This window comes from Vulpes lagopus, chromosome 5 (assembly GCF_018345385.1).
Source record: "Vulpes lagopus strain Blue_001 chromosome 5, ASM1834538v1, whole genome shotgun sequence".
In the NCBI taxonomy this organism is placed as follows: Eukaryota; Metazoa; Chordata; class Mammalia; order Carnivora; family Canidae; genus Vulpes; species Vulpes lagopus.
Genome location: NC_054828.1, coordinates 63,505,143 through 63,530,086, shown reverse-complemented (window position 1 = coordinate 63,530,086; position 24,944 = coordinate 63,505,143). Strand labels below are relative to the sequence as shown.

Here is a 24,944-nt window from a genome sequence, read left to right as displayed (position 1 = left end):
AGGTCAGCCTCTTCAAGAAGTGGTATGGGAAAAACTGGACCATCATATGCAAAACAATGAAATTGGACTACTATCTTACACCATACACAAACAACATGGATCAAGGACTTGAATGCTAGCTGAAACTATAAAATTCCAGAAGAAAAAAAACATAGGTGGTAAGTTTCTTAATGTGAGTCTTGTTGCCAAGAAGTGACAACAATCCTTTGGTATGACACCAAAAGCAAAGGCAACAAAAGCAAAAACAATCAAGTGAGACTATACAAATTAAAAAGCTTCTGCACAGCAAAGGAAACCATCAGTAAAATAAAATGAAAAGGCAACCTACCGAATGGAGGAAAATATTTACAAACCATATACCGGATAAGGTGTCAATATCCAAAATAAACAGATTTAAAAAAAAAAAAACTCATCCAACTCAAAAACAAAAAAGTCTGATATTTTAAACGGGCAGCAAATCTGAATAGACTTTTCCAAAGACGACACACAGCTAGCCAACAGGAACGTGAAAAAGTACCCACCATCGCTAATCCTCAGGGATATGCAAACTAAAACCACAATGAGATATCAACTTACACCTGTTAGAATGTGGGGGGAAAGGGGGGGAACTCTTGTGCACTGTTGGTGGGAATGTAAATTTGGACGTTATGGGAAATAGCAGGAGGTTCCTCAAAAGATTAAAATCCAACTACCATATAATCCAGCAATTTCACTTCTAGGTATCTATCCAAAGGAAATGAAAACACTAACTCAAAAAGATACCTGTGCCCTCATGTTCATTGCAGCATTTTACAGTAGACATGGAAACAATCCAAGACCCCACTGAAGGATAAATGGATAAAGAAAATGTGGTGTGTATACGTCTATATAAGTGTGTGTCTGCATATATATATGTATTTGAACGTTAAGTCACCTGCAAATAAGTGCTATGGAGAAGTTTGTGAAATGAGACACTTCCTTCCACAATTCATTTCTTTTTATCTTTATACAAGAAGTGGAGAATTCAAGATTCTTCTGTTGCAAAAGTTAAACAGAAAGTTCCCAGGCAGGAGCTCTGCTAAGAGGTGCAAGAGGGGCAAGTGTGCTCGAGGAGCTTAGAAGGGAAAAAGAAAGGCCAGGGGACTTCTGAGCTTTGGGTCAAGAGAGAAATAGTGGTTTCTCTGTCATCACAACTGCACAGCCAACCAATGCGATTTATTGGTAATTGTTAATGCCAATAGCTGGGGAGACAGAATAGTCTACAGATTGTAGAACAAATCTAAATACTTGTGGGCTATTTGTTGGATGTAAACAAGGTTATTTCATCACAATTTTGAAATTTGTGAGACACAAAGAACATAAAGGTAACTTTTTGTACCCATGTCTGGTCACGTTCATAAGAAAAGTACTAGGGAAAAAAAAAGAATCATATAGTTATAGCAATAGTCTAAGAAAAATTCTGCTGTAATTACTTCTTTCTGCACAGGCAAAAATTTTTTCACTGACAAGAATGTGAGTATGATGCTTTCCTACGGACTATTACATGTTCTCTGGTATTTTCCACCACTCCCATTTTGGGCACAAACTCCACATCTACTTGTATCTCTAAGTCCAGCTGACTACTGGTGAGAGAAAGGTTGGAGAAACCGGGCAAGAGGTCAAATGGGCTCCCAACCCAATAGAAACTGAACCAACTCCCAGGTCCCTGAAGCACAGGGAACATTTGCGGGTATTTACAGTTGTGGAGAGACAAAGGAAGTAGCTGCCCTGTGGGGTCTCTGGGTCAGACTGTTGTTTTCCATGACCTCTCTCTGAACAGTCCTAACAATCTAAGTCCACAATTTCAAAGCCAAACTAAAAGATAAAGCTTGCTAATGCAGGTTTTTTTTTTTTTTAAGATTTTTAGCCCTGTGGATGTTATCTATAACTGTAATGCTTTACAGAACCTTACAACCTAGCAGATGGCCCTTAAACTCTCAGCCACAAAAGAAAGTTTTTGAGGGGCCAGGAAATTCTACTCAGCACAATGCCAATAAATTCGGAATTAATGAGTGGAGGGTCTTCAGTTTCTGGATCCTCCATTCTTACAAGCTTAAGCTAATTCTCTCTATAAAGAATCTTTGAAAAGGATTAACAATAAGAGGCTAAAAAAAAAATTTCTCCTTAATTTTTCTGCCACCCAAAAGGTCAGCACCAGAGTTCAACTCCCTTCTAAGTCCTCATTCACTGAATGATGCCAATTCTTCCTCTGGGGAAGGCACAGAAAGTAGCTCATTTTCCAGAAAAGTAAGCAAACCACTTCTGATTCCCCTTAACTTGCTAAAATCCTCCTTATCCCCACACCCTGAGCAATCTTCCCACCAATTCCACCCCTCTCAGGTACCTTCTAAAACAAAGGGAATTCCTCCTTCCAGGAGATACTGTAGGCAAAGGGCAGGATTAGCAGCAGCCTCTGATCCTAGCCCCACGGTTCCTTCTCTCCCCTTCCCTATTTCAGCCATTTTGACCATTCAGGATGTGTTTTTGCAGGAAGAGTAAGTATAGTTCAAGGTTTGAGGAAGCGGTACAGTACATCTGACAGAGGTTGGTAGCAGGACAACATCGGGGGTTCATCCTGGGTGCAGACGAATGCACCATAATTACACTGTAAGAAGGCAGTTTGGTGGTGTGGGCTTTGGAATCATGCTTGGGTTCAAATACAGACCCTGCTAAGGTGGCAGGACTCTAGGAAAGTTGCTTAACCATTCAGTGCCTCTGTATCCTATTTTTAATATACACATTCTATTTTATAGCAAATGCAAATGTTGCTGCCTACTTTAAAGGGTTGTTGTAAAAAAAAAAAAAAAAGGGTTGTTGTGAGAATCAAATAGGATACAAATCTGGACAAAGTAAAAGCACTAAACAGTAAGCACCAACTTTGTTAGCTCTTATTAGTACTAAGTATATTTTTAAAGAATGAGGTAATTCTATATGTATTGACTTGGAATAAAGTCCAAGACATAGTGTTTTTCTGAAAATGCCATAGAATTACATGCTTAGTAAGAGCCTATCTTGAGAAGAAAAAAAAAAAAACCATGATACATATTTATGAGTGCATCCAAATAAGTCTCCAAAGGCACACACACCAAACACTACATTACAGTCATTACCCCTAGGGAGTATGTGTGTGTGTGTGTGGGGGGGGTGTCTCCATTTATATATGTACAGGTCTTTGCTTGAATTCACAAGTATATACTGATGTAGGAAATGTTGGGGTCCAGAACTGATGGCCAATGAAGAATTCTTGAAACATCTTGGGTGCAAAAAGGTGGTTTTATTAAAGCTGCACTGGGGTTGTGAGGTGTGGCGATTATATACTTTCAAGTTGGGAGGGGGTTAGTCAGAGTAAATCTCTAAAGAATGTTGAAAGCAAGGTTTCCAGGACCTTGAGGGGGGCTAGCTTTCATTAGATAAAAGTCATTTATTACTGTCTGATAAAACCTTAGTCATGAGAACCTTTAGATGTACATCAGGGGGCCATACGCTTGGGGGATGATTGCCAACGTAGATATTGGGGAGTAGAGATTAATAAAAATTTCTTTGGAAATTCCTTTAAGTTAAAGTAGACATACAGGATCCTGGGAGGCTGGCCTACGATTGCCTCTTGCTCTTAAGGAAAGTGTTGACATGGAGGCAGTTGAGTTTCTAGAGGAAGGTCACTCTGCCTGTTTCAAGGACTTAACAATGGGCTGTGGGCAGCAAGGACATTTTTTTCTTTTGCCTTTGTTTCCCCCATCATGTACTACTTTTATAACTAATTTTTAAAATTAAACATTTTACAGTGGCCTTTGTAACCTTCAAGTTGAACATTTCCCATGTCGGGGTCTAGAAAAAGGTGAACTTCTTAGGGATAAGGAATAAGGAAATGGAGGCCCACCTAGGAGGAGATAGAGCCCCTGAGTCCCATCTATCCCAGCTACCGGTCTCATTTCAGATTCCTATATATAGATTTTTTTTTTTTTTTTTTTTTTTTTGCAGTCCTTGGCGCATCATGTGCCTGCCAAAGGATCCAAACATTCTGAAACTGGTTGTTTTAGTCCTCTTTCCTTTTCTTCCTGTTCGAGGCCCTCCTTTTCTTGCACCCATGTAGCTTTCACACGTGTTTTAACATCTTCCTTCCTACTTCCCAGAACTTTCTCACCATTTGTCCGCTTGTCATTCTGCCCCTCGGACAGGTGCCCCTGGCCTGGGAAGCCCACCCAGGTGACAACTAGCCAGGTAGTTCGGGGTTCTTTCGGCAGGCACAAGGGCCCCCACCTACACAATCAGAGTAGACCTGTTTTTGCTTACAATGCGTCTAAATGGGCTTTTAAACAAAAATTGTTTTAACAGTTTCATCCAAGAACCGGTGCATGGTGTGTCTGGGCAGGCACTTTCTCCCCGCAGCGGCCTGCCGGTCTCCTGAGGTCCAGCTTCAACCTCGCACCCCGCGCCCCGCCCCGCCCTGGAGTCTCGGCCACGCGGGCCCTGCGGTTAATTCACTGCGGTTAATTCTCGCTGCCAAGCACCCGGCCTCTCACGTGTTTTCTCCCCATTTTTCCCACGCCCGTCGCCCAGCCCCACTTAACTCGCGATCTCTATGAAAACCCACGGAGACGTGGTCAGAGGGGGAGAAGGGAAGGGAGAAGGGGGCGGGAGGGCCTGGGGAGCGCGCCCACCGGGCCGGGGGCCCGAACCCACGCTCCGGGGAGCACGCGGGCCCCGGGGATCCGGGCCTCCAGGCCGGGGTCAGCCCCGCGGCGCCGCGGCGTCCGGAGCGCGGATTGGCTCCCGGGCCGGCCAATCAGCGAGCGAGGCCGCTCAGGGCCGGGGGCGGGCCCAGACCCGCGGGCCGAGGGGCCGGAGAAGCGCCAGGTGTGCGGGGCGCCGGGCGCGGGGCGCGGGGCGCGGGGCGCGGGGCGGGGCGTGCGCCGGGGCGGCCTCCGGGCGGTGCTGCGGCCGGATCTCGCGTCTCCTGAATCCCACCCTCGGAATGTCCCAGTTTGGAAACGCGGCGTAGGGCGAAAATTACCACCGACCCTACCATTCATAAGATGCTCCTTAATAGTCAATGGAGGAGTAGCGGGGGGGCGGGGTGTTAAAATCCTCCCTCCGTCCCCCATCCCCCCCCCAGGTCGTCAACCCAACCGAGTCACTTCTTGAAATAGTAAGTCACTGCAACGCCCGCTTAATCGCCAAAGCCGATCACCAAAATGCTGCCGTTAGAGCCCTGAAATAGGCTCCCCCTCCGCGGGGGCTGGGGGCTTAGAGTACCGGCGCCGGCGGCCCGCGCAGGGGTTGCTGCCGCCCAGGGAGACGCCGGCCGAGGCCAAGTTCGGGGCCCCGCGCCCCTCTGAAGGGTGCGCCCCCGCGCGGACGCGCCCCACGCCCCCCCCCCGGCCCCAAGCGCCGCGACGGCTCCCCCGGCTCTACCCCAAACTTCACGCGGAGGCGCAGATGCTGGGGGAGGGGGAGGGGGAGGGCGCGGGCGCGGGGAGCAGAGTCGCCGCCGCGCTGCGAACTCCGGCAGGGCTGTCCTACGCGCGCTCCTCCCCGCGGCACAGCCCCGGGGCCCGCGGGCCGCTGCGACCCGCCGTTCCCACGGTCGGCCGGAGCCGCCGCGTCCTTGGGGCTGGGGCGGGGGAGAGGAGCGGGACCGCCCGGGTGCGCAACGAGGCCCCCGCCGCGGCCTGGACGCCGGCAGCCCCCGGAGGGCCCCGGGGCCGGGCAGGGGCTGCAGGCGCGCGGGGAGGGCCGCCGCCGGGGTCGCCGCACTCACTCTGCGTAGCCGGTGGCCCAGGGCAGCCGCCGGGTCTCCTTGAGGATGAGGATGGGGCGGGCGATGTGGTCGGCGCTGCACTCCACCTCGTCCTGAGACAGCCCCAGGAACTCCGGCCGCCCGTAGGGGAAGCGCAGCGGCAGGTCCGAGCCGCCGCCGCCGCCGTGCTCGGAGCCCGAGCTGCCAGCCATGATGCCGCCCATGAAATTGGCCACGGCGGACTTCACCCGAGTGAGCATGTTACTCCGGCGCCCGGCGGCGGCGCGTGCGAGCGGGAGGCGGCGGCGGGGCCCGACGAGGCGCAGCGCGGGGCATGCAGGCTGCGGCGGCCGCTGGGGCGCGGCGCCCGGAGCTAGTGCCGCAGGGGCCCGGGCCGCGGCCTCCCGCGCTCCGAGCCGCCGCCGCCGCCGCCGCCGCCGCCCCCCGCCGCACTTCCGCCGCCGAGCGGCATGGAGCGGCCCGGCCGGGCCGGGGGGACGCGCCGCGCGCTCCGGGAGCCGCTGGGCGACCGCGGCGGCCGCAGGGCCCTCCCCCGCCCTCCGCGCTCGGCTCCCGCGCGAGCGGAACTGAGCCCGCCCGGCGAGCGGCGCTGCTGCTGCCGCCGCCGCCGCGGTCCAGTCATGTGACGAGCGGGCCGCCGGGGCTCGGAAGGCCGGGGCGGCCCCTCCCCTGCCGGCCGGCGGCGCTCGCCTCGCACGCGGGCCGCGACCTCGGGGGCGCCGCGGGGCGGGGCCGCGCACAGGTGCGGCGGGGGTCACGCGGGGCCGCGCACAGGTGCACCGGGGGTCACGCGGGGCCGCGCACAGGTGCAGCGGAGGTCACGGGGCCGCGCACAGGTGCACCGGTGGGTCACGGGGGGCCGCGCACAAGTGCACCGGGGGTCTCGCGGGGCCGCGCGGGACCGCGCACAGGTGCAGCGGAGGTCACGGGGCCGCGCACAGGTGCACCGATGGGTCACGGGGGACCGCGCACAGGTGCGGCGTGGGGATCACTCGGGGCCGCGCACAGGGGCGGCGGGGGTCGCGCGGGGCCACGCCCGCCGGAGAGCCCACGCGCCCACGCGCACCGGCCTCGGCCCTCGCGGGACGGAAACTCCGCGAGCGCGAGGGGAAAGGCGGAGACAGGTGGACTCCGGGAGGGAAGGCGGTGGAAGTGAGAAACACACCTGGCGTCACTTTCCGAAGCTTCCACTAAACGACAAAAAGCCCACGGGGGCTACGGGGGAATTAACAGCTGTTTCCCTGGGCATTTCTAGAATTACTCTTTCAACTTTTCTTACCGCCACACGCACCATTATCTGCGGAGCCAGCCCCGTTTCGAACCCAGGATACGCTTCCAAAGGTCTCTAAGAGTGCTCGCTTCGGCAGCACATATGCAAAAGTTCTCTAAGGAAAAAGAAAAAAAAGGTCTCTAAGAAATCCGTTGCAAGCCCTGTTGTACCGAGAACTTAACTGTGTACTAAATGTGCACAAACATGTTGCTCCAGCATAGCAACAAAAGTATCTTTTCAAAGCTGACCCTGTTTACTACTGAGACGCTTAATGCAGGTTATTTTCTTAAACAGAAAAATGTAAAAAAATGAAAGGCCAACTGATGAAATGTGTTTCATCAGGGGTAACATTTGTTAAATATTGGCTTAATTTTTTTTTTTTTTTTGCAAGAAAGCTGTATCCTGTTCGTGTTTACTTGTTCTGTATCCTGTTCCCGTGTTTACCTACCATTTAATTTGCCAGGATTCTGTGTTACTGGTGGAGTTACACACACTGACCGGCTCACTCAGAGTTCGGGAGGGAATACAGGCCTTCATTCTTCTGAGTGCGAAGTGGGGAGGAGGGGCCCAGGTGTTTGGGGGGAACCTAATCCTCTGAAGAGGCATTGGAATTTTTGCTCTTAGGTGAGGCCTGGGTAAACCTCACTGACCCCCTATTTAATATCTGTAATATTTTTTAAGGCACTTTCCCCTTTGGCTTTTCCATAAATAGGTTCTCCGGTTTATAGGAAATAATTATGTAAAAAAAAAAAACAACTTGGAAATGTTCAGTGAGATACTCTTCCTGTTAATAGGTGTTTATTTTCACAGAACAGAAAAATAATTTGATCTTGGACCCCTTTCTCTAATTTTAAAATTTGGGGCAGGATTCTAAATAATGCAAAATCTAAATGTACAACAAAGGGCTTCTTAAACCCTCACTTTGTTAAACTATAAACTTCTAAGTGGAAAAATCTAGGTAGTGGCTAAATAACCAACTCGGGCACCCACTGAGTCCCACATAAACTTATTAGAATCACTTTCTCAAGCTTTTGTCGTAGAACAATTACCCTTTATCAATGTCTTTGGATATGTCAGTAACCGCTATTGAGACTAATTTACTGTGTTCTGACCTTCTTTTCACTTACAGCAAGCCTTACTATTTACTAACTATAGGATTTTAGGGCAGCCCGGGTGGCTCAGTGGTTTAGCGCTGCCTCCAGCCCAGGGTGTGATCCTGGAGACCCGGGATCAAGTCCAGCATCAGGCTTCCTGCATGGGGCCTGTTTCTCCCTCTGCCTGTGTATCTCCCTCTCTCTCTGTCTCTCATGAATAAATAAATATTTTAAATTTTTTCCTAATTCTCAGTTTAGAGTAAGACCTGATCATAGTCATCTGCAAAAACACAGGCAAGCAGACTTTCATACCTGTTCTCCTTTGAATACTTCTTTAAAAAAAAATTTTTTTTTTAATTTATTCATGAGACAAAGAGAGGCAGAGACATAGGCAGAGGGAGAAGCAGGCTCCCTGTAGGGACTTGATCCCAGGACCCTGAATATTTTTTTTCTTTGAATATTTTTATAGTGTAAGAGTTCATCACTAATAGATCTGTCTTTATACCTACCTCTAAGACCAGTGTCACATCACAGGATTTTCCAGAGAAATATTTTCCTCTTAATTTAGGGCAGCCCCAGGAAAAAAAAAAAATGCCTTTCGTACCTATTACAAATGCAAATTTGGGAGTATCTGTGCTCCCAGCTTTAGATTAGTGATTGCCTGAATTCAAGTGATGTCGTAAACAGGAATTGAGAGACCCTCAATGATACACACTATATGTACGTCCCAATCATCAATAGATATGCTTCACTTGTCTCTTTCATAGTTTCTTTCCCCCTGGAAAATGTGGGTTTGAAGACTTTAACAGAACATTCATTTAGGGGATAGATACATGGACCTTATACTCGGTTGCTCTTCATATAAATACAGTCTCATTTCTAAGCCTCTGATACCATGGCTTTGACCACACAATGATTGTACCATCAATAAGACTGTTTTCAAGGAAAAAAAAAAAGATCTGGATAATTTCTTCAATGAAAACATCACAGGTTCCTTAAATATTTAATTACAAAAGGAAAAACAACACCTTACAGTAGAATAACCTGGGACATCATGTAAAACAAGTGGTTCAAATTAATATCACCAGTAGTGAGAACTATTAATGACCTGTACCTGCTGTCAGCATGCAGTGAAAAGGGCACATCCCTTATGTGGTATGCTTCCTCAAATCCTTCACCTCATTATGTATCTTCAAAAGTTGTCAAGGTCCTAAAAACAAAACAAAACAAAAAAACAGGAAAGACTGAGAAACCATCAGACTACAGAGGAGACACACCACTACAGTTCTGTGACAGTGTGAAATTCTGTTTTGTTTTGTTTTGTTTTTTGAATTTCTTAGTTTTAATGTCAACATTAGGGGAGGCTGGGTAAGGAGTCTGCAGGAACAAAAAAAAATTTTTTTTTTAAATCATTTTGATTCAAGTAGGAAGCAAACACTTTGGAAGTCAGGCCAGATGAAGGATGAATCCTGCCTTTCCAGAACTATCTCTCACAGCTGTAGATTCATGCCTCCCTCATGGTGCTAATCTCCTTGTGTTGTAATTGGCAGTTTACCGATGTCTTCTCATGAGGAAGTGAAGGCCTGCAGTGCAAGAACATTCTTATTATCTTTATATTTCCAGTACCTGGCCTAATGCCTAACAAGTGCTAGGGTTCGGTTGGTAAATTGTCTGAAAATCCCTGATGTTTTCTTTTTTCATTGAATGAAAACATTTTATTTCTTTTAATATTTTATTTTATAAGATTTTTAAATTTATTTATTCATGACAGACACACACAGAGAGAGAGGCAGAGACACAGGCAGAGGGAGAAGCAGGCTCCATGCAGGGAGCCCGATGCAGGACTTGATCCCCAGACCCCAGGATCATGCCCTGGGCTGAAGGCAGGCACTAAACTGCTGAGCCATTCAGGGATCCCTGAGACTATTTATTTATAAATAACAATTTCCTTAGGAACCAAGAAATTTATAGCTGATCTTTGAGTACAGAATGATAAAGGATTTGCAATTTTTACATCCATCAAATCCAGAAGTTCCCTGAAAACCATATGTTTTCAGAACACGTGGTACATTCAACCAATGGATTACACCTGACCTTTCTTATTACTTGCCCATTGACCCCCTTCTATAGGCTATTCTATCCCTTGACCATATTATCCTACACTGAAACCGTTGCTTTGTAAGAGCCACCAATATTGTATCAACCTGTGTCTCTTCCACATGAGTCTTCAATCCGTATTACCTACTATAGATTAGACTCTGAAATGTGCTGATTATCAGAATACTTATCAAATGGAAAAAATAGTCACTCCAATCTCACGGAGTAGCTGCAAGGATCAGTGAGATAATAGTTGTAAATATGATACAGTTAATTCCAGGGTTATCACCCTCCTCTAGTTAAATGTATTTTTTTCCTTAGGTACTAGTTTTTAATATTAAAAATGTAAACCTTTTCCCTTTTCTTCTTCCTACTTACAACAATGAAAATAGCTATACCTACCTCCTAGGATTATTTTGATGATTAAATGGAATAATAGAAAACCTGCTAGAGTTCTTCCCGGTAAAGAATGGGTGGTTAATAAAAGCATAGTAAATGGTGTACTAGTCTCCTTCATCTGCAGCTTTGCTCTCTGTGGCTTAATTACCCCACAGGCAACACTGGTCTGGAAGCAAATGATCCTCCTTCTGACGAATCTTAAGGTCAGTAGCAGCCCAATGCAGTGTCACAACATCGGAATCATTCGCCCCACTTCATCTTATCACATGGGCATTTGACTATCTCCCACCATCACAAGAAGAGTGAGTACAGTACAACCAGATATCTTGAGAGACCACATTTTCATAACCTTTATTACAGTATATTGCTTTTGAAAAGATTTTATTCATGTATTCGAGAGAGAAAGAATGAACAGGGAGGAGGAGCAAAGGGAGAAGGAGAAGCAGTCTTCCCACCGAGCAGAGCAGGGAGCCTGATTCCACTCAGAGTGGATCCCAGGACCCTGAGACCAGGACCTGAGCTGAAGGCAGATGCTTAGCCAACTGAGCCACCCAGGTGCCCCTACATTATGTTATGATTATTCTACTTTACTATTCTTATTATTAATCTCTCACTGAATCTAATTCATAAATTAAATGTTATCATAGGTATATGTGTATAGGGGAAAAATATAGTAAGTATAGGGTTAGGTACTATCCACAGTCTCAGGCATCCACTGGGGTCTTGGGATGTCGTATCCCCCTTGGATAAGGGGGATCTACTGTACTGACAGCATCAGTGTATGGAACTGGGAGAGGGGGGCTGATACACATTGTTTCCGATGCTCTCAGCCGACATTATAAGTTAAACGTTGTTTCTAATGCTCTCAACCAAGGCTACCACTTACAATCCACAAAACTGAGGCTGGGAAAAGATAAATGACTTGCTCAAGACCACACAGCTAGGAATGAAGACATCCGGTTCCATTGAGTACTTTCTTTGACATTCCAACAAATAGAAAGTTTATTTTATAAATGACATTTTGGGGGGATCCCTGGGTGGCTCAGTGGTTGAGCGCCTGCCTTCAGTCCAGGGCGTGATCCTGGAGACCCAGGATCGAGGCCCATGTCGGGCTCCCTGCATGGAGCCTGCTTCTCCCTCTGCCTGTGTCTCTGCCCCCCTCTCTCTCTCTGTGTGTGTGTCTCTCATAAATAAAATCTAAAAAAAATAAAAAATAAATGATTTTTTTCTACCTTTTCTGCACAACGATCTGGTATTTCAGTTATCTTGAGGATTTTGTAAATTTTCTTTGCATTTGCACATAAAACCCCTTAGCAAACTTAAATAAGAATGTCATAAGTATAATAATGTTATTTGGAAATTGTTCCAACTTCTAAACAAATGACTTCCCAGGAAGGTTTTTATTTTTTTTCAAGTTTTTATTTTTTTTCTAATTAGTTAATGTGCAGTGTTATATTAGTTTCCGGTGTATTGTATAGTAATTTAACACTTCAAGACAGAGCTCATTTCTAAGTTGGGAGTTGCCTGGGTCATACTAAGGTTGTATAAAAATTCTAAATTCTATTCAACTGAAAATATCTTTTTAAAAATTTGAAATATTACCAATCTGTTTCCAAACCTTGCCATATACATTTCTCTTTTCAAATATGATTTATTCCCTGCTTTCTTGCAATTTTAAAATTCCTGCCTATCAGGATTATTTTTACAAGGTAATAGTGGCCAAAGTAGCCAATGAAGATTGTTTACTGAGTGGGAAAATTGGCGTTTGCTCAAAGAAGGGCATGTCGTTTGCAAAAATTCAGAAATCAAGCAACTCAAGACAGCTTCTTGACTAAGAACTATATACTCAAGTTACTTTTATTCTCTCAAAAGATCAGTCTTGTTCTATGCAAGTACATGTGACAGCTATTTCCGATGTCTGGAAATGCAGAATTAGTTGCTTTGTCCTTTTTATCATCAACTGCATTTTGAATCAAAGTAGACTTTTTAGGCTAAAATAAAGTGGAATGTCATGGCAAATAATCTCATATTTTATTCAAAAGCAAGATCCCATCCCACCCCAGTTACCCTGATGATGCTTTCATCATGAACACACCCTGCTTTCAGCAAGTTCTTCCTTTTGTCTATTTTAGTGAATTTTAAAAATTAATTTCTTGTCTCAGTTCTCCTCTAATTGCTTCAACTGTGAAAAAAAATCCGCTTATCAGATTGCACTCCCTGAACTAGCAGCATCAGGATCACCTGTTAGAACAGTACATTCTCTGGCCCCATCCCAGATCTAGTGACTCAGAACCCCTGGGAGTGGGGCCCAACAATCTAGTTGAATAAATCCACAAGGGGTTTCTCATAAAAGCCATTTGAGGGGCACCTGGGTGGCTCAGTCGGTTAAGTGTCTGGCTCTTGGTTTCAGCTCAGGTCATGCATGATCTCAGGGTCACGCCTCAAGTCCCTAGTCAGGCTCTCCACCCAGTGGGGAGTCTGCTTGAGATTGTCTGCCCTGCCCTCTGCTCGTGAATGCTCTCTCTCTCTAAAATAAATAAATGAATATTTTTTAAAAATTGAGAAACTGACATGGGTAAATGTGTGCTATTTACTTAATGGACAGGCAGACATGGACGTGCAGGGAACATATCAAATAAGAAAATAGAGCAGTAAAAAAAAAAAAAGAAGAAGAAGAAAGAAAATAGAGCAGTACCTGGGTGGCTCAGTCAGTTAAGCATCCAACCGTTGGTTTTTGGCTCAGGTTGTGATCTCAGGGTCATGAGATCAAGCCCCACTTTGGGCTCTGAGCTCAGCATGGAATCTACTGGAGATTATCTCACTCTCCCTTTGCTCTGCCCTCTGCTTGCTCTTTTTCTCTCAAAATTAAAAAAAAAAGGAAAATAAGGGTTGGTATAAAAGCTCTGAACTAGATTTATTCAGATGCCTATGAACTGTCCTTTTCTGTTTGATTTCTATAAGCTCATGTTAGTGTAAAACCCTATGTACATTTGCTGGGGGCAGATATGTGAATTCTTCAGTACATGGGAAGCTGTAGAGAAAGAAGTAGGATTGACCACTGTCCCCGTCACCTCCCAGGCTGGAGTACCCAACAGGCAGTCTGTTTATGCACATGTCTCTGTCTTGTGCCAAGCAGAGGCAGAAAAAAAAATGAGATATAAATATATTTATATAGGTAAGCACATTTATAAAAATATAAATTTTAGAGAAATAAATATATATATATATAAAACATATTTTTTAAAATCTATATTTTGGTAATGGTTTTTGAAAAGTCCTTATTAGAAAAAAATAAAACATTTTTGGCCTTCCTGGTACTTGCTGTATGGTTTTGGGTTGTTTCTGGTTTAACTGCTGGGATTGGGCAGGAGATACAATCTTTCAATGCCTGAGGACTCACAGGGTTTTAATGGGACTTAGAATTCTCCACTTGTGTATCTCCCAGGCACCTCAAATTCAATATATCACAAATAAGATTCATTATCTTCCCCTGACTCTGCTTCTCCTTCTTCTGAGACTACAGTGTCAGCTAATGACACCAGGATACACCTACCCTGTCTAGACATCTGGGAGGTTCCTCTATTCCTTCCTTCTCATCCTCCCCTATCAGTGTGTCAATCAGTTTGTTGATCCTGTCTTCCAAGTACCTCCTGAATCTGTCTATTCCACAACGACTAATTTTGCTCAGGTCTTCATTATTTCATACCCAGACTCCCACAGCAGATTCCTGCTGGTGCGTGTGTGGTGCTGTCTTCCACATGGCAGCCAAAAGGAGCTTTCGAAACCCAGGCCCTAGTGATATCACCTGGCACTTTTAACCTCTTCGGTTGGCCATTTGTTTAGACTCCTCACCATGAGCCTTCATGATGTGATCCTGATTACCTTTCTACTCACAGGTCAGCCTTGTCTGCATTCCAACAACCCTTTGCTTCAGCCTTACTTGTCATTTCTAGAATCTGATAGTCTTCACCCCACCTGGACAGGTTGTGTTTTTTGGCCTGAAATGCTCCAAGCCCTTCTTCCTGCCCTGCCCACCCACATCCAGTGGTTAGCTCCTATTTTTTCATGTTCCTACATCACTTTAGTGGTTAAGAGCTTCCTTCTCTATACTCCCAAAGCTCCTGTACATAACTCTATCCCTGGTTATAGAATATCGCATTGTGTTCAAATTATCTGATTCCTGGGGTGCCTTGGTGGCTAAGCTGACTGTTGATTTTGGCTCAGGTCATGGTCTCAGGGTTGTGGGATCCAGCCCTGTGTCAGGCTTTGCTCTCAGAGGGGAGTCTGCTCAAGGATGCTCTCCCTCTGCTCCCCACCCCTCTGTGTACTCTCTCTCTCTCAAAATAAATAAACCAATCTTTAAAAAAAATTATCTGACTCTTGCAATGTAAGATAACTGAAAAAAGGGGGCTGTTTCTTCTTCCTGTTTACATCTATGTTATTTACCATACATTATATATATTAAAGGTTGAATACATGAATGAATAAATAAATAATTATGGTAAAGAAGGAATGACAAGAAGAAGTGTCTCATTTAAAGGCCATATCACAGGGATTTTAGTAGTATTTTCTAGAATAAAAGAGGATAGAGCTGAAAGGTTCTTAAACCTAGGTTGGTGTCCATAGCATCCTAATTTTGATGTCCAGAAGTTACCAGATTTAATATAAATGTCCTCATTATACAAGTCAGGTGATTCATACATTGAAAAGCATTATGTTTAATACCTCTAGAAAACAAAACTGTGTTCTAAATTTGCATATGAAAGTATTTCAAATGCCCCTATACTTCATATCTTTGATCTTTCTATTAAAGCATTAATATGTAGGAAATGTCTGTTACTAGTTTTTTTCTATTTGAAATTCAGAATCAGTTTTTATTAATATGGTGGTTTTTCATGGATACCATACATCAATGTTTTCTATCTGAAAATAACTATCTTATCTCACCAATTTGTTCTTTCCCAGTAAATTTTTATTTCCAGTGTTTTGCTTTTGTTCTTGAAAACGATCAATAGAAAAATATTTTCAGAAGTTACCAAAGGTGGCAAAGCATGACAGTTAAAACTTAGCTTTTTAAAAAACTACCTGGTTAGCTCAGTCAGGTGTTTGTCTTCAGCTTAGGTCATGATCTCGGAGTCCTGGGATTGAGCCCTATGTGGAGCTCCCTGCTCATTGGAGAATCTGCTTCTCTACCTTCTTCTTCCTCCGCCCCTCCCCCCTGTTCGTGCTCTTTTTCTCTCAAATAAATAAAAAATAATAAATAAAATCTTTAAAAAATAGGACTAATTTGGGTCGTTCTTTAATGTAGTAGGATGAGAAATGTGAAGAAGCTTACTAGCAATTACTGCTTATATGTGTCAGAGCACATACAATACTGTGACTGACAATGAAGCTCATCAGCATTAGGTATTGGAACTTTGTAGAATAATTCAGAATTTTTTAAGTCTTTGAGATATTCTAGAATAACATATTTAAAGTGCCTACCATGTACCTAGCACATAGTAGGCATTTAATAAATGGTGGCTATAATTTTGAGTGAGAACTCCACGTGCAAAAGTCAATTAAGACCTTGTTTCTAGGGATCCCTGGGTGGCGCAGCGGTTTGGCGCCTGCCTTTGGCCCAGGGCGCGATCCTGGAGACCCGGGATCGAATCCCACATCGGGCTCCCGGTGCATGGAGCCTGCTTCTCCCTCTGCCTGTGTCTCTGCCTCTCTCTCTCTCTCTCTCTCTCTCTCTCTGTGACTATAATACATAAATAATAAATAAAAATTAAAAAAAAAAGACCTTGTTTCTAGCCTCTGGATACTTCACAAACAACAAAAAGAGTAGATAAGACAAATATCAATTATGCAATCAAAGATAATACTCATTCCTCATTTTTCTGCTGGAGAGAGTTCCACAGGAATGCAAAAATATCACTACTATTTTTCCACAGGGAAATGACAGATGACTTTTAAATCCTCTGTTGATTTTCTCACTGCTTTTCTTGTGTGTGTGTGTGTGTGTGTGTGTGTGTGTGTGTGTTTTAATCTGAATGCATCATAGCAGGAGCTGGACATTAAAAATGTGAAAGTTAAGAAGTTCATTTTCTACGTCCCAGATCCACATTTCCATCCAGTAATGAGTACTACCTTTTCTTTTTGCCCCTGTCACAGCTACCCAGAGAAGCCTTTTCAACAAATTAGTTAATTCCTGCCATCTTTCTCCTTCATCTCACTCCATGAAAGGTGTGTTCTAGAAAGGGAGTTCAGAGAGGGGTAGCCTTGCTGCTCTAAGTCTGAAGCAATGAATGAAGTGGACCAAGATTCTCTCTTGAGGCTTCAGTGTTAACTCCACCTGTTTAGTTGAAAGATTCTAACTCCGTACTTGAACTAGATTCATAGAAAAGTAAAAAATTCATTCCAAAGGCATGTACAACTGATTTGGGGTTATACATACCTAGAGGTCCCTGATTTTCATCTCTTAGTACAGAGTACATTTAATTGGGAATCAAAACATTTGTTGTTAGCCTTTTTTTTTTTTTTAATATTCTCATCATTAGTGAAAGATCAGTACCTGGCAAATATGAAAGACCAAGGATATTATTCACCAAAACAATTCTCTGGTGGGAAAAAATCAGAGCAAATATTAACTCAAAGACTTGAGTCGTTATTTTTAAAAGTCATCATTCTCATTATACGTGGTATGGAAAGATGAAGGGCTTTTGAAAAAAAATGAACACATTTTTTTTTGCCACCATCTACTGTTTTTTTAAAATAAACACCTGAGTACTGAATTTTAAAAGGGCCCCTTTAGGGGCACCCAGGTGGCTCAGTCAGTTAAGCTTCTGCCTTCAGCTCAGGTCATGATCCCGGGGTCCTGGGATTGAGCCCCAAGTGGGGCTCCTGCCCAGTGGGAGTATGCTTCTCCCTCTCCCTCTGTTCATCTCCCTCTGTCCTTACCACCTCCCCCACCCCACTCCTGTGCTTGCTCTCTCTCTCAAATAAATAAAGTCTTTTTAAAAAAAAGACCTCCTTTTTCTGTAATTTGAAGGAATTCTTTTGTCTAGTGTCCTGTAATGTTCATTGCTTTTCCTTTTACAAATTCTTTAAAATTTTCCATTTACCAAGCAAGACTGATTGTTTTTCCATGATTTTAGTAAAAAAATGAATGAGATTTTCTTTTCTTTTTTAAATTGTGTTCTGATTATCCTCTGTGTTAGGAAAGATCACCATTCTAAGCTTGTTATCTCCTACTCCAATGCTTCCTGGAGTGATTTTGTTCATTCTTTGTCTTGAGGGATAGTGTTGGGTTTTCCTTTCCTTCTGTTTTCTATTAATCCCATCTCTGTCCTACCTCTTTCTTAGCAAAAGCATCTTTCTTTGGGAACACATATCTGCTTCTTTGTTTTAACTTGGGGTCCCTAAAGAAGACTCCACTGCTTTGTCAGCCGCCCAAATCCAAGGCCAGATTACAGGATGGTGGCGGAGCACAGAAGCAGCCATATTCAAGGAAAGAGCATGAACCATGATAGCCCAGCAACGACTCTGTGGGGTAGACCCATTTTTCTACAGAAACAAAACAAAGGCAATTCTGGCTCCAGCCTGCCACTTTGTTAGAATTTTAAAAAGTGCTATGTGTGACCAAGGGAGATAGTATCACCCTCTTAAATAACCATGGTGTTCTTTTGAATTGTGTCCACAAACATTTGCATAATGTCAGAACACTCTGTAGAGGAGTTACTGGCATGCGTCGTCTGTCAATAATGAGGAACAAAAATATAATTCTGATTGTTGTAAAACATTTGGCTATCTTAAATTACAAAGAACAGTGATTACAGCACCCTGGTTTATTTCACTGAAGTTTACTGTCAATGACTAGATTAAACTAAATATGTATTAATGTTTTGGCCAAGTAGACAGTATGTCTGTTTTTTCAGGGAAAGATTTTTGGGTCACATAGAAAATAATAATAAAATCTTAACGTCAGGTACAGTTGAGAACAAACAAATCCTATCTTTGCTTTGGAGAATGCCAGAAACAAATGTGCCATAGATAAGCAAGTTTGTCCTCTATGCTTTCCCCCTAATCGTACCCACTTCTATCCCCAGGGACCATCCCCAAACACTGCATTTGGAGACCAGTCTTTCCCAAGCTCTTGCCCTCTCCTGCTTCCTTGATTATTCAGACCTTTGTCTCAACTCTTCCTTCCTCTTCTCTGAGCCCAGTCATCTGAGTCTTGCACCCTGATGACGAACTGGGTCACCAAATCTCTGCTATTCTGAGCAGGACAGAAAATTATGAGCCACATTCTCAGAGCTGAAAATATGTATCTGGTATGTGGGACAACCATACCCCCCAGGTCATGATCAAAATGCAACCTTATTTTTGTTTCTCACAGCCCTTTAAAACTGATTGGGGATAGAAGGGAGATAATTTCCCCCAATCTTTATTAAGACCAATTATTACAAACTTGGAACAAAAGGCAAGAGGGTGGTTATCTGCTCTCTCTGTATCACACCTGAGTGTTGTCTCACAGGCTCAGACAAGGATTACTTCATTTTGTAGGGGAGCATGCCGTTGTTCCCTATTGTTGATTAGGGCCCATACTTTGTGATAACACTTATTCACTTTTAGATTTTTGCTCAGTAGAGATACAAATGATTTCCATCTGATAGGAAAAACAGATTCAAAGATTATGATTTTTATTGCCCTATAGGAGTTTAGCCATTTTAGTTTCTAATCTCTCAGTCTTCTAATATCCTATCCTCACTCACTTCCTATAAATATTGTTTCTCAAATGCTCATTGACCCAGAATTAATATCCTTCGAAGTCTCTCACCAATGAGTTAAATAAATCTTGACACGTGTTTATTCTGTGCTTATATGAGAGACATTCAAAACCAAGTTAGAAAATAATCTCATTCAGGGATGCCTGGGTGGCTCAGCAGTTGAGGGTCTGCCTTGGGCTCAGGTTGTGATCCCGGGGTCCTGGGATCAAGTCCCACATCGGGTTCCCTGTGAGGAGTCTGCTTCTCCCTCTGCCTGTGTCTCTGCCTCTCTCTCTGTGTCTCTCATGAATAAATAAATAAGATCTTAAAAAAAGAAAGAAAATAATATTTCTAATTTCCTGTTACATTTACATTGAAATTTACTGGAAATAAGTAAATATAGAGGCAGGGATTTTACTTTGCAGGAAGGGAGTCTCTCCCATGTCAGGAGAAACCTTGTAATTGAAACACATCCAACAGGCAATTACTTCTTCAGTCCCTGAGTAAAGTTGGCTTTGCAATAAATGCAGAAGCTTTATGAATGTGGCCCTTACCCAGCAGAGGCATACATTTTTCCTTCATACATGTGGTAGCTATATGTGTAGATATATGTACTTATCACAGGCTTGGGATGGTACATGCATCTATCTCCTGAACTTTCCTTTTTTTTTTTTTTTAAAGATTGTATTCATTTATTATAAGAGACACAGAGAGAGAGGCAGAGACACAGGCAGAGGGAGAAGCAGGCTCCCTGCAGGGAGCCCGACATGGGACTCGATCCCAGAAACCTGGGATCATGCCTTGGGCCAAAGGCAGGCACTAAACCACTGAGCCACCAAGGTGTCCCATCTCCTTAGCTTTCCTTTGATATTTCTTAACTCAACATCAGGCATTGTGCTGGGTGCTGGAATGTACAATGGTGAACGAAACAAGCGTGCCCCAACTCTTCAGAAGCTATAGGAAACTGTGTGTCAGCTTTATCACATTCTCATTTCCCTCTCCTCCTCCCTTACCTTTGACTTAGAGAACTCTTATGTGACTGAATAGGTTTTCACAAGCTTCTGACTTTTTCCTCAATACACCCTGGTCTCTCATCTTGTGCTTTTTGGGGAGTTGTGACTCCCCTGCAGTAGACTAACCGTGGAAATGATTAAATCTCTATACTACTTCCTTCACCTCTTTGGGATTGTATTGGAGAAACACTCTTTTTTGGAAAACTTGGGTTTGAAGACCAACACTTCTTTTTATTATTATCTTTATGACCTGGGCAATTTACTTAATTTCTTTGAAACTTGGTTTCTTTAAGCACATTTAGGACTAATAAAGTCCAGCTAATATTGTTGTATTAACTGAGATTATGTCTTCACAGTGCTGACAGGAAGGGGAAGTAGGTTTCCTTAATTGGACTTCCCTAGGACCTTACTCTCTCTTCATCCTCTTTTTGAGGCACCTTTCCCAATTTGGGCACAGGGCTGAGGTTTATTATCAATACAGTTTTTTCTCTGGTGTTCCTAAAGCAAGATATACAAAAGTCATCCTTTGTAGTTACCATTTGGAGCATGAGATGACCCATCCTGGTTTCATACAATGAGATTATGGCTATGCTCTTTACTCACATTCCCAATGACTACTTAAGTAACTGTGCCACCTCACAGAAATGAGCCAGACTGCTGTGCTTTTTCTTCCTTTCTCCCACTAGACCTCTTCTGGTGATTATTGTTTTAGAATGCTCGTGAAGACTCACAGGTCTTTAGAGATCATTAAGTCATTTCTTGGAATGGAACAAATAATATAGTTAGCTGTTAATCACAAAGTTAGCCCAGGATTTGTTCAATAAGCACCACACATGTGACAATTTGTGACCAATCGTTGACTAAGCGGTGTTTCTGAAGGGGAAATAGAAAGTACTATGGCCTTCATGAGGCATCATGACACTTGATTGTATCAGTACCTCCTGGTTTCAACTCCAAAGCATCATTAGACTCATAGGTGTTAACTTCCACTGCACCCCTAGATTAACATCAAATTGGTCTAGCTTTCTGCCTATCTCTCATTTCTTCTTCTCCACCCAATTCATCAAGAGTCATTGAACCCTTCATAAGGGGAACAATTAGACTTATATAATCCCCACAGGACCACAAGAGATCAATACCCTTGGATACTACTACCACTGGTCATTGAAACTATAGTTATAACTGCTCTCACTGGACCTTGGCAGAATGACATTCCTCATAAAAAGGTAAATGGACAGCTGTTAAAGGTATTAGAGATCATCTAGGGTCAACCTGATGTTTGATTTTTCTGGTTAATTCTTTTAAATTATTTAAACCTTTAAAAAATGAATTGTAAGAATCATCTTTAATAAAAGCAATTAATATGGCTAATCTGATTAAAGTCAGGGTAAGGGATGTAGAGCCCTACTTAGCCAGCCCTTCCTCATCTGGGTCATTTCTGAAGACTCCATGCACTGCGCATGTCACAGTCTAAAAAGCACTAATCTAGGTCAACCCCTAGATTTTGCAGAGGAGAAAGGTGAGGTCCAGAGATACGAAAAACTTAATTAAGATCACATAGTAATTAGTGGTGGATTTTATTCAGACTTTATTCAAGGTTTTCTGTTTTTTGCTTTTTTACCATTGTTTATACCATCCTGCCACTTTGTGTGTGCTTTAAGATTGTTTATTCATGAGTGACACAGAAAGAGCAGCAGAGACACAGGCAGAGGCTCCTTGTGGGGAGCCTGACACAGGGCTCAAATCCAGGATCCTGGGATCATGACCTGAGCTAAAGGCAGATGATCAACCACTGAGCCATCCAGGTGCCCTCATTCTGCCACTTTGTTTGATGACTAAATAGTACTAGTAATCCAGCACAAAGGTGAGGCAGTAAGGTGCTCAGGGTGCAAAATTTAAGAGGATGCCCTCTCTCAGGTCTGTGCAAGATTCTGTACTTGCAATGGCTTGAGAGTGAGTCCTTCCTTAAATTTTGTGCCTCACTTGTTTTGTTTGCTTTTCTAATCCCAATCCTGCCTCTGCTTATACTTAATATAATAAACATAAGTATTTCTATATACAAACATTCCATGTGAACCTTCTACCTCTTGTTTCTTGCCCTCTTTTTCTTCCCCATTAGACTGTGAATCTTGGAGAACAAGGGCATTGCCTTTCATCCTTATATTCCCAGGGTTCGCTTTGGTATATAGGAAATAGAGTACTGGATATGTAAATAGAATGGACAGATGGGTAGATTAAATTTATTTTTTATGGAGCCTTTCTTGACACCTTAAATCCACCCTGACCTCTCCATCCTCTGAACTCCTAACACATTACCTGTCTAACTTAATTCACGTTTAATCATGTATACTGACATAACTTGACTATGTAACTCTCGTGCTTAATTTTCTAAATTTGGGACATCTGGGTGGCTCAGGGCATGATCCTGGCATCCCAGGATCAAGTCCCACATTAGGTTCCCTGCATGGAGCTTCCTTCTTCCTCTGCTTGTGTCTCTGCCTCTCTTTCTCTCTCTCTTTGTCTCTCATGAATAAATAAATAAAATATTTTTAAAAATCTTTCTAAATTTAACTATAGCCAATTAAAACTCAGCTAGTTAAGAGCAAAAGTCAGTTCATATTCTTTTGCTTAAAGATTTATTTATTTGAGAGAGACAGTAGGGAAGAGAGCAGAGAGAGAGAGAGAGAATCTCAAGCAGGCTCCATGCTGAATGCAGAGCCTGATGCAGGTCTCAATCTCACGACCCTGAGATCATGACCTGAGCTGAAACCAAGAGTTGGAGGCTTAGTTGACTGAGCCACCCAGGTGCCCAAAGCCAATTCATATTTAAAATTACCTTATCAGCTAATAGAACATTCTGCACATTTGATGCATGTAGCAAATGGTTCTTCAATGTATGAATGAAGAATAAAGGAATGAATCAATTTTTGCTCAGCATTTTCTCAGCTGAAAACAGGGTTCACAAAATTTGCTAACTCTTTATAAGTCCTAACATGCTTACTAATCAGTTAAGTGACCCTGCACAAATCATCTCACCATTTTGGCCTTGTTTTCTTCAGATGTAAAATGAGGAAGCGGCTTGGGTGATTCTGAAAATATCTCAGCTCTAAAATCCTGCGAATCTATGATTTCTAGAAATCTGCCATGCAAGGTTAGGAGGCCAGGTATACATTTTGCTGCTGTGAATCCACATGTCATTGGGACAGTGATTGCCTAGTTGATGGCTCAATTTTTCACTGTTTAGAGAGCCTTGAAATTATGAACAGATTGTGTGTCAAAAATTAATTTGTAATATACTATGTATATTATGATTAGACTACTTTTTGTGGTCTAGCCTGGAAATTAAATATCCAGTGTATAGAACTAATACTACCTTAAGTATACATATTTATCTGTAGCCTTATTTCTATGGGAAAAAGAGTATTATAATCTTTTTTTTTAATGATAATCTAATTAAGAACTTTAAGAACAAATCTCCCCAGATTAGTGGGTGAAGAAGAAGGAGAATGGAAAGGGATGCAATGTTCCCATGACCTTAACCACAGTACTTGAAAAAAGATCAAACAATGTACCTTCAAATTTCTATCTTGATTCAGAGTCATTAGCTTAGAGCAAGGTCAAAGTGAGTATTTTATTATTTCAAGAAGGTAAACAAATCTTTTAAAATGGCCAATTATAACAGTATGTTCTCATGTAACTATTTTTAGTATTTTTTCTTCTGTAAAATAAATGCAAAATTGAAAATGTCTCATGAGAAATTTATTAGAATGGGGCTCCTGGGTGGGTCAGTAGGTTGAGTGTCCAACCTTGATTTCAGCTCAGGTGATGATCTCAGGATTATGATCCAAGGGTCATGAGATTGAACCTTTTGCCTGGTTCTGCACTGGGCACGGAGCCTGTGTAAGATTCTCTCCCCATCCCTCTACCCTTCCCCTGCTACCTGCACATGTGCGTGCATATAAGCTCTCTCTCTCTCAAAAAACAAACAAAAAAACCCAAAAAAAATTCTTTAGAGAAATATGAGTAAAGTCTTTTCTCATCTGCTTTTCCCATGATGTATTTAATTCAAGTTCCCTGTTAAAAAGCCACGGAAGGGATCCCTGGGTGGCGCAGCGGTTTAGCGCCTGCCTTTGGCCCAGAGCGCGATCCTGGAGACCCGGGATTGAATCCCACGTTGGGCTCCCAGTGCATGGAGCCTGCTTCTCCCTCTGCCTATGTCTCTGCCTCTCTGTCTGTGTGTGACTATCATAAATAAATAAAAATTAAAAATAATAAAAATATAAAAATAAAATAAAAAGCCATGGAAATTTCCTATGTAAATGATATCTATGTTTGGTGACTAAATTAATTATGTGATGAAATTGTTAATTTCTTTTCTTTTTAAGATTTTATTTATTTATTCATGAGAGACAGAGAGAGAGAGAGAGGCAGAGACACAGGCAGAGGGAGAAGTAGGCTTCATGCAGGGAGCCTGATGTGGGACTGGATCCCGGGTCTCCAGGATCACGCCCTGGGCCGAAGGCAGGCGCTAAACCACTGAGCCAC

General features: G+C 43.2%; 1 protein-coding gene across 2 annotated transcripts in view; it reads right to left on the bottom strand.

Moving 5' to 3' along the window:
- The window catches only part of PPM1H (protein phosphatase, Mg2+/Mn2+ dependent 1H), a 253,998-nt gene extending 247,836 nt beyond the window's left edge, over positions 1 to 6,162 (bottom strand). For both annotated transcript variants that reach the window (XM_041754313.1, XM_041754314.1), the window contains exon 1: positions 5,777 to 6,162. In XM_041754313.1, the coding sequence (XP_041610247.1) occupies positions 5,777 to 6,015 (239 nt within the window). In that variant the 5' untranslated portion in view covers positions 6,016 to 6,162. The remainder of the gene's footprint in view (positions 1 to 5,776) is intronic.
- Positions 6,163 to 24,944: the final 18,782 nt, after the last annotated feature.